A 14,195-nucleotide genomic window follows, 5' to 3' on the forward strand; every position below is an offset into this window, starting at 1 on the left:
TGGTGTTCCTGAATGGATTACATTAGGAAACTGAGGTACCACTGTGTATTGATTTTTAAAATTGTTTAGATGAAAAATATTAACATATTCTTATGAAGTTGGAACCTTTTGTCGTTGACTTTTTAAAAATAAATATGTATATATATTTAAATATATCTTTATTGATTTCAGAGAGAGGAAGGGAGAGGGAGGGAGAGAGAGAGATAGAAACACCAATGATAAGAGAGTCATTGTTCAGCTGCCTCCTCCAGGCCCCCGACTGGAGATCGAGCCCGCAACCCAGGCATATGCCCTGACCCGGAATCGAACCTCGATCTCCTGGATCCTAGGTTGACACTCAACTGCTGAGCCATGCCCGGCCTGGCTGCTGGTTGACTTTTATTTATTACTCATTTTTAATTTTTATTAAATAATTAGATGATATTTTTCAGTGTGGAATGTGACAGTCATATGAACTAAATTTTGAGAAATTAGATCTTCCTGACCCCATGCCATTTAAGTGGAAATTAAGCACCCCAAGCCTGCCCATTTACCTTGAGCACGCTTTGTCCTTCATAGCCTGTGGACTGTCTATGCATTATAGTCCTGAGCATGATGATCCAGGAGGAATGAAGAGAGGGCAAGGCAAAATGGGAAGACCATGCTGAAAAAATTGTGAAGTTCTGGGAGATGCTTAAATCTTGGGAGAAAGTTTTGATTGAAATAGACATTTGAATTGATCAGGAAGTTGAGGCTGGCAGTGTATGTGTGTATGTATGTATGTTATGTGGGAGGTGACCCTCTTATCTGGGGCATATATATATATTTTCTTGTATATATGGTGATATAAACCAGGGATTAAAAACTAGTGTGAAGTGATCATAAATATACATTGGGTGACTGTCATTTAGTTATGCTAAAATTTTATCTTCCCAATTCAGTTGGAATAATTTCATTAACAGTGCCTTAAGGAACAGGATATATGTTGGATTTTCTTTCAGAAAATTGCCTAGTTACATCGGATCCAATTAAGTTTTGCATATGTTATTAGTGGCATTAAATGCAACCAAGTGTGGTGTTAAGTAAAATTAGAAAAGTTATTTTAGTGAAAAGTAACTTGAACTTAAAAGTAAGTTGGGCTAGTAAACATAGCAAACATAGGTCTTAAGAATAACATATTTTTACTTAAAATACAAGATGATCATTTAACTTTATTTTTAATATTCTTAATTTTCCTCATTAGACTACCTATAAGATTTAGTATTTGTGTAGTATATGGCAAAGTTATTGTTTTAAAATTTATTATTAAGTTTACAGTAAATAAGTTCAAGGAACTAGAAATGAGTATTTCTGTTCTTCAGAGGTGAAAAATTACGTTTTCTATAATAAAGATTTTAAGTCACATAATCATGAAGTAAATAACAGTTGTTGTTTTTTTATTGCTGGTGATTATTTATTTTTAATTTTTTTTATTGTTAAAATTTAAAATCTATTTGAAAAATACAATAGAAATATTGGGTAAAAGTATAAATGTTGCCATAATAATTTAGTGTTCTATCCTGCTTGTCAATAAAAACATTTTAAAATGTTAAAAAAACCCAACAACCCAGATTTTTTTAAAAACAAAGGAACTAACCAACCACAAAACTAAAACATGCAATCAAAAATAGGCTTGGATTTCTGGGATCCTGTCAGTATTGGGAGAGAGGTTCTAGTCTCCGTGCTGTGGCTAGCTTCCTCCTTGGCTAAGGATTTTCCTGCTGTTGGACCTTTGTGCCCTAATCTTTAAAATGTGGTTGGGATGGTGAGCTGGGCATTGAAATAAGTGATTTATGTGTTTGTTTTTCTTCTGTCCAGTGTCCAAGGGATATGACTTTGTGATTGGTTTTCTGATCTCTACTCAGTTCACCTAAGTGGAGTTTGGTGTCGAATTCTTTTATCTGACATTATTTAGGAATAGATGTCTTAGGAAGAAGCTGAACAGTTATAAACCTAAAATCTTTATTTTTGTTTAAAATTTTAGGTATGCAATACCCCCAGAGCATGGGAAACGACTTGAACGACTAGCTCAAGGTAAACTCGCTTTCTGAGTTTCTCCTCTAAATAGGTTCTTAGTTTTTGAGGTAGTTTTACAATGTAGAATGTCAGTGTGTTAATTTTATTCTTTTCAAGTTATTGGCTTTTAAATGCTTCTCTAATTGAATAATTTTAAACTTTTTCACGTTAATGTATGCATAGTTTTCCTGGTTGCATAATCTTCATGGTTGTTTTAGTTCGCTGCTTAGTATTTCATCAAGTGGTTGCATGTAACTATGTTGATTATTTCCAATATTTTTCTCTTCCATATAATGTACTAACATCATTGTGTCAATAATATTTTTCCTTCTTTTAAGTTACATTCTTGAGACAAATTCCAAAGTGTACTGATGCTGCAGTACACTTTGGGTACAGGTGTTTTATGAATACTTTTTATGTTGCTGAATCATTTCACCAAAGGGTGACTTCTTACTCCCAGTTCTTGTTTGGCCCCTTGGCATGGGACTGCCCTTATGGAAATATGAAGATGAATGTCCTCAGGTTACTGGATGAGCGTGAGAATGTATGTCTTCTTAGACTGGCAAAATTAAACATTCTTTACTTGAACTTGAATTATTATTTTTTGGCTTTGTCCATAGTTATTTCTGGGAAATCTGTTCATGGTTTTACTTATGTCTACTTATATTTGTAGACAGTACCTTTTTTCTTCTCTGTCTTAAAAATATGCCAGGCAACCTTGCCCTCATCTACTTATACAAGGGAGAAGAATCAGATTCACCTCCTGCCAAAATCATCTTCTGTTTTGCTAGTCACCCTTATCAAGAAAGAAGTAGACTGATAGTGACTTATTTCCAGGGGAAAGTAAAGTTTCATTGAGCAACAGCTAAGGATAAGATGTTCTGCCTTTATTCAGGATTGAATCCTCAGAAGTATTGCCGTTTTAGTCAGGTACTAATTTAAGTTTCATTGGTATGTTAGGTTTGCCTTTGAGTAGGAAAGGAATTTTGTCCCCGCTTTATGGGCACTCTGAGAAACTCCATTCTTTGACTTGACAGTTCTGAACAGAAATTGTTAATAACATCTAAAAGTTACTTTCCTCCAAATTATAGCAGAGTATTGGAAAGAACAGTTATATATCACATTTATAAGAAGTATTATTATAATTTTGGCAAGTAATAACTATAATGCCTTAGTGTTTTTATAATGCAATACATTATAGTAAAGTAGCAATGTAATTGTAACCTTGAACTTTGTTGGGGACTGTTTTCATGAACGTTAAGGTAGGTGAATCTTGGTTCTGGATAGTAGATTAGAGCACAGTTTAGAAAATGATTACCATAACTCTTAAATATGCAGGCTACGAACTTTGTGCTAAATCTGCATGCTGAACGATCCTCTTCTCTGTAGTAATTATCCTACCATTTTCTATTTGCCCTACAACCAGAGAACTTTTAAAATGGAGCCGATATAAACTTTATAGAGTCACACTGAAATTTCAGCTAGAATCTGTCTGTCATCACTTTGATATAATCTATCTGAAAACGACATTCCAGGAAAATAGGTGCCATTTCATTAATCAGTAAGAGGTTAATAAACTTGAAGGATGAACAAGAACTTTAAATTCAACTGCATGTTTATTCAAAATTGTTTTGGAGCACTATTTTGAGAAATGATACAGGGAAAAGACCTGATAAGGTAGTGAAGGATTCCCATCCGCTGACCAGATGCCAGCCAAATTAATTGAATTCTGCTAAGTAATTAAAATGATAAAGTAACACAGTAAATGTGATGGCACATTGTAGGATGTCTAGGTCAAGGCAGCACTTGATACTCAAAGTGAAAAGCAGCCTCGGATATTTTCCATTATCTTGTCTCCATATCATAATTATCACACTTGCCTTTTACGCATGAATGCTTTCATCTTCGGTTCCTGTTGAAATCTTGATTGACTGTGGCACCTACAAATATTTTATCTGAAAGACATTAGGCCTGCATCTAATAAAGCCAGGAGTTTGATTTTGCCCTTCAGCTGCTTTCTCATTTATACAGGTTTTTTTCAATATTATGTAGACATAAATGTAATAAAAAATCTCCAGTGAATTGTTGCAATTTTTATACTTGTTATGTTCCCCTGTAATGCCATTGCATTCTTTCTAATTTTTCGTTTGATACAATTGAATGGAAAGTATAAAGGAGAATAGAGGTATAATGCTAAATCATGAATGACAGTTTCGAAGATTTTCAGTTTTTAGAATGTCTAAATCTCATCCATTTTAGAAATAAGACAATATCTTTGCTCTTCTATTAAGTTAAGCAGAATATGGAGAGAAGACAATTGGGAATGGCTAAAAACTTTTGTGAAGGACTGCATTCCATGGGTTTCTTACTGTGAATAAAATGCCTGTGTTTAATAGAGATTAAAGATGACTTACTTTGGTCAAAATTTTGGTTACTGGGGAAAGAATATGTGAGTTAGGACTTTGTGCAGCTAATTTTAGAGGTATGAATGATCAGCAGGAATCTTGTTTCAAATGATAGGATGGTAGAAGTGAATAAATTAATTCTTTTGGGTCCTTAGGTTTTCTTGTAACAGGTGTTTTCATTTTGACTTATTAAATGAGCAACATTCAGCAAAAAAGAACAGAAGAATCATTGTTATGAAGAATTGATTTAGTTCATGGTTTTTTTAAAGTTATTTTTGGGGTATATATGTATTTAAATTACTGATACTCTTGAGTTTAAGCCTATGGAGCAGATTCTTAGCTTGATATGCAGTGAACCCTATTCCAGGAGGTGGACAAGCAACTGTGATAGGATGTAGGCAGTCTGGATTCTCTGAAATTATATTCAAGATTAGGCATATATGTGCATTTCTGGGATGCTATCATCAAATCCCTTAAAAGGGTTTTTTCCAAAGGAGATGCTGTCAAGAGATTAGAAGAACTGCAATAAATAAGTCATTTTTAATTCTATGAACAGATTCTAAATTGACCTGCTCTCATGGAATTAGGAAAATGTACTTTTACAAGCTCTCAGATTGGTAAATACATTATTTTTTTAAGCTTGATTTAGCTGATAATCTGAAATATTATATTAAAATTTCTGGTTTTGAAAGGCTAATAAATAAAATACCTCTGATTATAAACTATCAATTTTAAGGGTCCCATTAAGCCATAAAAAATGAAGAAGTGCAATGATACATCCTTTGCCTTCATCCCTAGCTCATGCTTCAGACATGTACAGTGTGTCAGAGTGTGTTTGCTTTCATCTCACTATCAGTTGAGTTGCATTAAGAATGGTGTGACAGTCCCTAAACTTAATTTCCTCATAATTTGGTTTTATATTACTGTCTGTGTTTAAATTTTTAAATATATATATGTGTGTGTGTATTTAATCCTCACCCAAGGATATTTTTTTCATTGCTTTTCAGAGAGAGTGGAAGGGACAGAGAGAGTAGAAGGGAGAGAGAGGAGAGACATTGATGTGAGAGAGATACACTGATTGGTTGCCTCCTGCATGTACCTCGACCTGGGCCAGGGATTGAGCCTGCAACCGAGTTATGTGCCGTTGGCCAGAATCAAACCTGGGACCCTTCAGTCTGCAGGCTGACACTAACCATTTAGCCATGCTGGTTAAGGCTGAATTTTTGAATATTTTATAGCCAGCCAGTTTCTATTCTAATAGAATTTTATACATCGGACAGTAATATATAACATACACCAAGCTAGCATACTTCTAAGGTAGGATGAAATACAGTTTTGAGAAGTGACAGTAGGGAATGGGGAGGAAGAATTCAGGAAGGTAATACCAGCTAGCAAGGAGGAATTACCATGGAGGGAAGCTTAAGAGTTCTTTGATTCTGTAGGGAAGAAGCTGGGCCAGGAAAATCCTGGTTAGTTTGATTGTGACCTCTTTGAGCCCAAAGTCCTGGATGACCTGTGTATGTGTGGTCCATCTGTCTTGTCAAGGGGGAGGAAAGCAGGAACTGAAGCAAAGTGATTTCAAGATGCAGTAAAAAACCTTATGTAATGGCCCATATACCTGTTAAATTGGGCGGAAATTGCCAACCAGTTTGAAATGGGAAGAAGTTGCCCATTACACAGTGTACTATGTTAAGGAGAAAAAAAAAGGCCATTGTTTAGGAGAACCACCATCCTTCTTGATACCATGGTTAATATGGATTTCTCCTGGCCACCGTCCTGATGAACTCCATGGGGCTGTATTTCTACCAGTAGAGGTGATGATGGATTATGCGACTCTTGGAACTAAGTGAAGCCTGCAGTGTGGTAATTTTCTGCCCAGTCCTGAGGAGAAAATTAATTTCCCCACAAACACTAGGAAGCATGGAGAGGCCAACTATAGCTGCAACACCTAATGTTGACCTCTTATGTAGGAATGTGGGTAAAATGGCCAGGTTTCTCCCCACATATGATGTAGCTCATTGGTTTATTCCATTAATAAGCTTTCATGTGTAGATGCTATCTAAAAGCATTTCTCATAGAAACAGTCTTTCCATATCCTTTTTCTGTGTTTTTTCCCCCTTACTATTTGTATAGTTGCTGTATTTTTAAGCTTCATATAATCATATGAATATTGCAAAAACCATTTAAAAATTCTATCAAAGCATAATTTTAATTATATTCAAATGAAATTATCTTAATCAAAATCTCTTGTAATGTGGACATACATTCTACATTTCTGCTTTTTAGGGAGAGAGAAAGGGAGAGGGAGAAAGAGAGAAACATTGATGTTCCACTCTCACATCGATCGGCTGCCTCCTGCATGCCCCCTCCTGCATAGGATGTAGCCCACAACTGGGGCATGTGCCCTGACTGGGAATTGAACCAGCAACCTTCTGTTGCACGGGACAATGCTCAATCAATGAGCCACATTTCCTAGGGCATTAGTTTAGTTTTTAACTCCCAGTTCTTTTTTTAAAAATTTTTTATCTCTATCTCTGTCTCTGTCTCTATTTCTATTTCTTTTTCTTTATTGATTTCAGAGAGAAGAAGGGAGAGGGAGAGCAAGAGATAGAAACATCAGTGATGAGAGATTCATTGATTGATTGCCTCCTGCATGCCCCCAACTGGGGATTGAGCCCACAACCCGGGCATGTGCCCTGACCGGGAATTGAACCGCGATCTCCTGAATCCTAGGTTGATGCTCAACCACTGAGCCATGCTTGGCTTCGCATAACTCCAAGTTCTTAATAATTGTTATTCTCTTTGATTTGCTGGCCACATAGACAAGATGAAGGTGGCTTCAAATAAGTCAAACAATTAGGACTTCGGTCTAAAACTTAGCTCCGCTATTTAATACCAAAGGAAAGGTGTATGTTTGCTGGGAGCAGGAGAGAAGAAAGTTGGTGCTCAAATAATCTTGTGTGCTAAGTGCTGAGAAGATTGCATAAGATTCATACAAAATCCCATAGCATAGTTTGCATCTCACAGGCGGCTGCTTCTCAAATGCTTCCACCAAAATATCCCTATAGGAGAGTAGAGTGAAAACCCCTCAACACACATGCAGATTTTGTATCTGGCTCCTCAGTATATTTGTTTTTATGTAAAAATAAACCAAGTGATTTATCATGACAAAAATAGAAAGATGGGCCATGTTTATCTGTGTGTTCTTCTCCAGCTAGCATTATTACCTGATGGCCATGGAGCATATGAGGTGTGGCAGTGGTGTGCTAGCTGCCATTTCCACCACTAGATGATTGAGGGGTCAGTGTAGAACTGCTTTCTCATTGGAACTTCTTTATCTTCAAGATTGTGAGTGACTATCCCATTGTGTGACCAGTAAATTGGAAAGTCTTATGGAATGTTACAGTAGTTAAAATATAATAACTTTTTGAGAAGACCTCTTCTAAATAAATTATTCAAAACTTAAAAATATCAAACAATTAAATATTCGAATAGAAAAATGATTCTGAAAGGCATATTTTAAAGAACTTGCAAAAATTTTTAACAATGTTTTCTCTTTGTTTCATGAATTTTTAAAATCTCTGATAGTCTTAAGTTGAATTTTTAGTTAAATATTGTCTTTTTCTGTCATAGCTTTTTTGTTATTTTTTATACATATGATTCAAACGTTTAGTTATTGATTATGAAAGATACTAACATTTCTTTTAGCTGGCATAATTTGGAGTTTTAAAAAATATTATATTGTATCTAATAATGTGGTTATATTGGATTGTGTATATGTTGAATAAAATACTTTTCATAGACTGTGGAGTGAGGGTGGGTATGATCTGTGTACTCCTGCAGGTATTTTGAGGTAAAATTAATTTTGACATACATGCTTTGTATATAATTTGTGCTGTTTATGAGGTGTTTTCCAGCGTGATATAAAATATAATTCTGCTAGTAGTTGTAAATATAAATTCTGAACCAATGTGAAGTTCTTAATATACTGCAAATTACCTTCCTTCAGTGGTTTTCCAATTTAAATTCACTTATGACCAGTCACCACATTGTTCAGGTCCTGATTACAAATCCATATCAAAGGAAAATTAAATAGACTCCTCTCTCTGCATTGATTTTAATTTAAAATGTAATTCATTTAGTGCTGCACAAAGTTACAGATTTTAAAAGTTTGATAGATCCATTTAAATTGTATTATTAAACTGTTTCTATGGGTTTTGTGGGTGGGGACTTCTCTTTAGTCTGTGAGGTAGGACTCAGGACATCGTACTGTGTAGATATGGCCATTACGTCAGTGTGCTGCTTTCTCTCCATTCACTGAAGTCTGCATTTTTTTCAAAGGGTTGCTTATTTGCCTTAAAGCTTTATTTTTTATTTACTTATTATATTAACCATAAATAGGGCTGCATCAAATGAGCATATGGGGCAAAAGCATTCCTTTTATTCCCATTGGTATTGTAGAAAATGATAGTATTTCTGATGTTTCTGTTAGTATGTACTTTGTTATATTTTTTCCTATTTTTCTTTTTAAAAATCTAGGTGCAGATGCTTAAGCAGAATGTACTGCTTTTTTCGGGTAGTTCCTTATATCCTAATGGCTTTTTCCTGGCTGTTTGATTTGTTTCCTTATGATGACCTGTGGCCTCACACACTTGATGGTGGCATCAATAAAGGCTGTTTACTTTAAAAATATTCCTAAAAACCCCACTATTCTGAGATTAATGGTACATGATTAGTTAATGAGTACTGGTAATTCTTTTGTTAAATTGGTTACATTTTTTACCTATTTGCATGTAGTGAGCCACAGAGTTAGGTAAATAACATTTCCAGTGATTTTATCTTCATTTTGGCAGTGGTTGAGTTAAATAAAATTTGTGCTTCATCCCACTTTACTTGTAAACATTGTACATGTTTTCCTGGTGAGTTCTGTTTTCCTCTGGGTTTTCTGTGTTTTTCATCTTTTCCATGTTTCCCTTCTCTTTCTCTTTTTGCTTGACCACTCTTCTCAGTGTGGTAGTTTTCCCTCTGAGTGAGGAAGGTAAAGAGCGGGCATGAAGCATGTTCATCTTCTAGCTTGCATAACTGAGTTAATGAGAGTCTGCTTCAGACAGAACTGCAGGGTTGAAATCAGCAATGGAGAAACACAACTGTGTTTTGATTTGTAATATACTGTATAAAAAAAGGGTTGCTGCACATGTAGCTTTCTCATTTAAAGGCCTTCTCAGAACCCTACTCTCATATATGTTGGTGAGGCAGATTTCCAAGTGTTTGGTGCTGGTTGATAAGTTGTTGAGGAAATTAGTAGCACTTAAACTGCTTAAAATTGATCAGAAAGAAACAAAGAAATGTGGGAAACTGCTATGTGTGTACTTTATGCCAGGCATTGGGACAAGAGCTTCTTGAATAATCATTTCTAAGAGTCTAAAAATGAGAGATTTCTCTATTAAAACACATTTACTTCTGTGTTTACCTCCCTTAATATTTTGTTCATTAGTCAGATATTAGGCAGATTGAATTCAAATATGTTACAAATTGAAAAATTTTCTGGTTTAGTAATTTTATATGTTATGAAAACAACTCTTGGTAGGTCTTTTTGTGTAAAAGGTCAACCTTTGATGATATAAGTAGGTATCTGTCAATTTTTAAGAATTCTGACTTGAGTTTTTAATTTTTATTTTTTTTAAGTGAAAGCAAAAGTTTATTGGAGAAGAGACAAAAAAGCTCTCACTGCAGTGAGAGGAGTCCCGAATGGGTAGCCCTGACTCTTGTTTTTAATTCCAGTGTTTTTTTATTTGTTTGTTTGTTGGAGTTGGCCTGTATTTGCATAAAGCTGTCATTTTGTAAGAATATCAACACAAAGCTTAAAAAAACTATCTGAAATTTTATCTTGATACATTATCACTTATATTTATTATTTCCATTTAGGTTTTTTCCCAAGCAGTTCTCAAGGGTGTGATGCCTTTCTCCGCCACAAGATGACACTGATATCTCCCTCAGTGTTGAAGAAGTATGGCATTCCCTTTGATAAGGTATATTAGTATTCCTCTTTAATACTAACGTGTGTGTAGTATTTGTATTTAAGGAAAATTTAACATAAGCTAATATAGCTTTGACTTCAGGTAGAATTTTTAGGATGTGAGAAAAATTAAGATTCATGTTTTATAACATAATTATTTATCTAAATAGTAATTTGAAGCTACTTTATTTCAGGATACATTTACTAGAGATTTCATTCTGTTATAGTCTACTTATAACTACTGATAATAAGATGTGGCATATTTGACAAAATAAGATGTAGAACTTCTGCATTGAAGTCTTTTATATGAGCAACATAATTTACGTCTATTTAAAAAAAAGAATTCAGAGCAGTTATTATTAGCAGTTTGGTTGGTTAGAATCAGTGATTATGGTACCAATATGTTGCTTCTAAACACATTTGGACATAATGCAATTGAGATTTCATTATGGATAAAATTGCCTGATGATTTAATAATCAGATATTGCTTCTTTGGAGTAGTTCTAAAGATGAAGTTCTGTAAGACGCTGCACATGCTAGAGCCCTGTTTCTCTGTGGCTGTGGGTAGTTATTGGGTCGGAATTATTACAGAACATGAGTATTTTTATGTGAAGAAGCTGACATAAAAAAAGCTTTTAACCAGATAAGTAAAAGCTCTCTCTCAGCTGGAGGAGGATTAAGTCCTTAGCTACTTGCAGAAACATTAAAAAGTTGCTCCACTCTTGTCTTCATTTTTTGTTTGACTTCCCATAATCCTTGCTGTTTTCTACCGTAGACATTTGTGACTAAATCTTTACCTCTTCTTAATCTCAGGCCCTTAAAGCCCCTTCACCCCCAGCCCCTGCCCATTTTGGCTTTGTTTGAAGTAGAATTCTTACAAGGACCAACAATCTTTCTTCACCTTGAGGTGACCCCTGCTCACTCACAAACTGGCAGTCATCACGACACCTCCTTGTCTGTGTGATGAGGCTGCTCTCACCTCTGGTTTACCGACATACTTCTACCCATGATAAAGCATGGCTCCTCAGTGTGCACTGTGGAAAGGCCCATGGTGTGGAGAGGGGCTGGGAACGGGTTACAGCACTGTTGCAGGCGTACATGTCAGAGGCTGTGCCCCTCAGAGGAGCCACTGTCACTTTGAGGCTTTGTCTTACTTGCAGACACCTCAGGTCACCAGGCCTTTTGGTCTCGGACACATTCATCGGTGAGTGTTTCTTTTAGGTGGTAGGCATAAGCTTGGTTGGGCTTATTTACGTTGGAATATTATTTACGTTGGAATATTAGAAGATAGAGGAGGAGTGGGTTAGAATCCCCTCAGACAGCAGAACCTCTGTGGGTTTAGGGCTGGTGATAGGGATTGATCGAGCTGGTCTTCAGAGAGGGGGTTATATGAAGTAGCAGGACTGGGGGATTGGTTCATTTTCCCAGGATGAAGGTCTTTGGGACTTGTATTGAACATCCTTTCCAATCTTTGGGGGAAGGAGGTAGGTGCCCTGCACCCCTTTCTAGGCTGTGGCTCCCCCATGATGATGTGCCAGGCCCTTATGTGGTCTTGTGAGGATGGGACATTTTCTGACTTCTGTGGGAGGTGGCAGGATGATTGTTGGTCCTCAGATGGTGAGATACCAGTGACAAGAGGGCTGATTGACAATTGTAGTTTTTCCTATGAAATACTGACACTTCCCCTTTCACCTTGATGGATGGTGTATGATGCATGACTCTGTGCTCCTCTAGGAACTTATTCTCTGATGATGATAATGTAACATGGAATAGAGTAGCACAGGCTTTGGCATTAAACATTCCAAGTTCATTCCTGATTCTGTCACTTGAGTAAATTGCATAATTTTTCTGAGCCTTATTTTCTTCATCTGGAAAATGGGATAATAATAGTACCTACTTAATAGGGCTATTATGAGGATGAAAAGAAATAGTCTATATCAGAGATTTTCAATCTTTTTCATTTCATGGCACACATAAACTAATTATTAAAATTCTGTGGCACACCAAAAAATATGTGTTTTTTGCAAATCCAACAAAAAATCCAATGTGATTCATTCACATTGGATGGTTATTGTGTTGTCTGTTGTCATTTTTTATTTGACAGTCTAAGGGAAAAGAAGTCAGTGCCCCTGTCTAAATAGCCAGGTATTGCCTGTTTTTGTTTTTGTCTTTAAACTAGATTTTAAATTTTATTTTATTTTACTTTTTATTATTTTATCTTCACCCTAGGAGTGAGGATATTTTTTCCATTAATTTTTAGAGAGAGTGGAAGAGAGGGGCAAGGGAGAGAGAGAGAGAGAGAGAGAGGAGAGAGAAACATCAGTGTGACAGAGACATGTTGATTGTTTGCCTCCCTCACTTGCCCTGACAGGCGACCCAGGTACGTGCCCCTGACTGGGAATCGAACCCAAGACCCTTTGGTGCACAGGCTGACACTCTAACCACTGAGCTACGCCAGCCAGAGCAGGTATTGCATGTTTTATTTTTATTTTTTTTATTATTATTTTTTAAGTTTCTTTATTGTTGAGAATGTTACAGATGTCCTCTTTTTGTCCCCATTGATCCCCTCCACCCCACATCTTTCCCACCCCTAGGCTTTTCCCATACCAATGTCTGTGTCCATGGGTTATGCTTATAAACATATAAGTTCTTTGATTAATCTCTCCCCACCCACACCCCCTTCCCTGCCTTCCCTCTGAGATCCCTCAGCCTGTTCCATGCTTCTGTGTCTCTGGATCTACTTTGTTCATCAATTCATTTTGTTTATTATATTCCACATAAGTGAGATCATGTGGTACTTGTCTTTTTCTGACTGGCTTATTTCACTTAGCATAATACTTTCTAGTTCCCTCCATGCTGTGCCAAAGGATAAAAGATCCTTCTTTTTTACAGCTGCATAGTATTCCATGGTGTAAATATGCCACAGCTTTTTTATCCACTCATCTACTGATGGGCACTTGGGCTGTTTCCAGATCTTAGCTACTGTAAATTGTGCTGCTGTGAACATAGGGGTGCATAAGTTCTTTGTGATTGGTGTTTCGGGTTCCTTAGGATATAATCCTGGAAGTGGGATAACTGGGTCAAATGGCAGGTCAATTTTTAATCTTTTGAGGAAACTCCATACTGCTTTCCATGGTGGTTGTATCAGTCTGCATTCCCACCAGCAGTGTACTAGGGTGCCCTTCTCTCTACACCCTCGCCAGCACTTGTAGTTTGTTGACTTGTTGATGGCAGCCATTCTGACAGGTGTGAAGTGATATCTTATTGTGGTTTTAATTTGCATCTCCCTGATGATCAGCGACATTGAGCATTTTGCATATGTCTATTGGCCATCTGTATGTCCTCTTAGGAGAAGTGTCTATTTAGATTCTTTGCCCATTTTTTAATTGAATTGTTTGTCTTCCTTTTGTTAAGTTGTATGAGTTCCTTATATATTTTGGATATTAGCCCTTTATTAGATGTGTTGTTGTCAAACATGTTCTCCCATACAGTGGGCTCCCTTTTTGTTTTGTTGATGGTTTCTTTTGCTGTGCAGAAACTTTTTATTTTGATGCAGTCCCATTTGTTTATTTTCTCCTTTATTTCTCTTGCCCTAGGAGATATATCCGCAAACATATTGCTACGAGAGATGTCTGAGATTTTGCTGCCTATGTTTTCCTCTAGGATTTTTATGATTTCATGTCTTATATTTAAGTCTTTTATCCATTTTGAATTTACTTCTGTATATGGTGTAAGTTGGT

The 14,195-nt window shown here is 36.2% G+C and overlaps 1 protein-coding gene across 2 annotated transcripts in view; it reads left to right on the plus strand.

Annotated features, from left to right (window-relative positions):
- The window catches only part of KDM4C (lysine demethylase 4C), a 306,318-nt gene that overhangs the window by 69,999 nt on the left and 222,124 nt on the right, over nucleotides 1-14,195 (plus strand). The window contains exons 6-8 of one of the 2 annotated variants that reach the window (XM_081151625.1): nucleotides 2,003-2,052; nucleotides 10,365-10,468; nucleotides 12,827-12,922. In XM_081151625.1, the coding sequence (XP_081007751.1) occupies nucleotides 2,003-2,052; nucleotides 10,365-10,468; nucleotides 12,827-12,922 (250 nt within the window). The remainder of the gene's footprint in view (nucleotides 1-2,002; nucleotides 2,053-10,364; nucleotides 10,469-12,826; nucleotides 12,923-14,195) is intronic. The other variant, XM_081151626.1, reaches the window with a different exon arrangement.

Source organism: Miniopterus schreibersii, assembly GCF_964146895.1.
Source record: "Miniopterus schreibersii genome assembly, chromosome: 11".
NCBI lineage: Eukaryota > Metazoa > Chordata > Mammalia > Chiroptera > Miniopteridae > Miniopterus > Miniopterus schreibersii.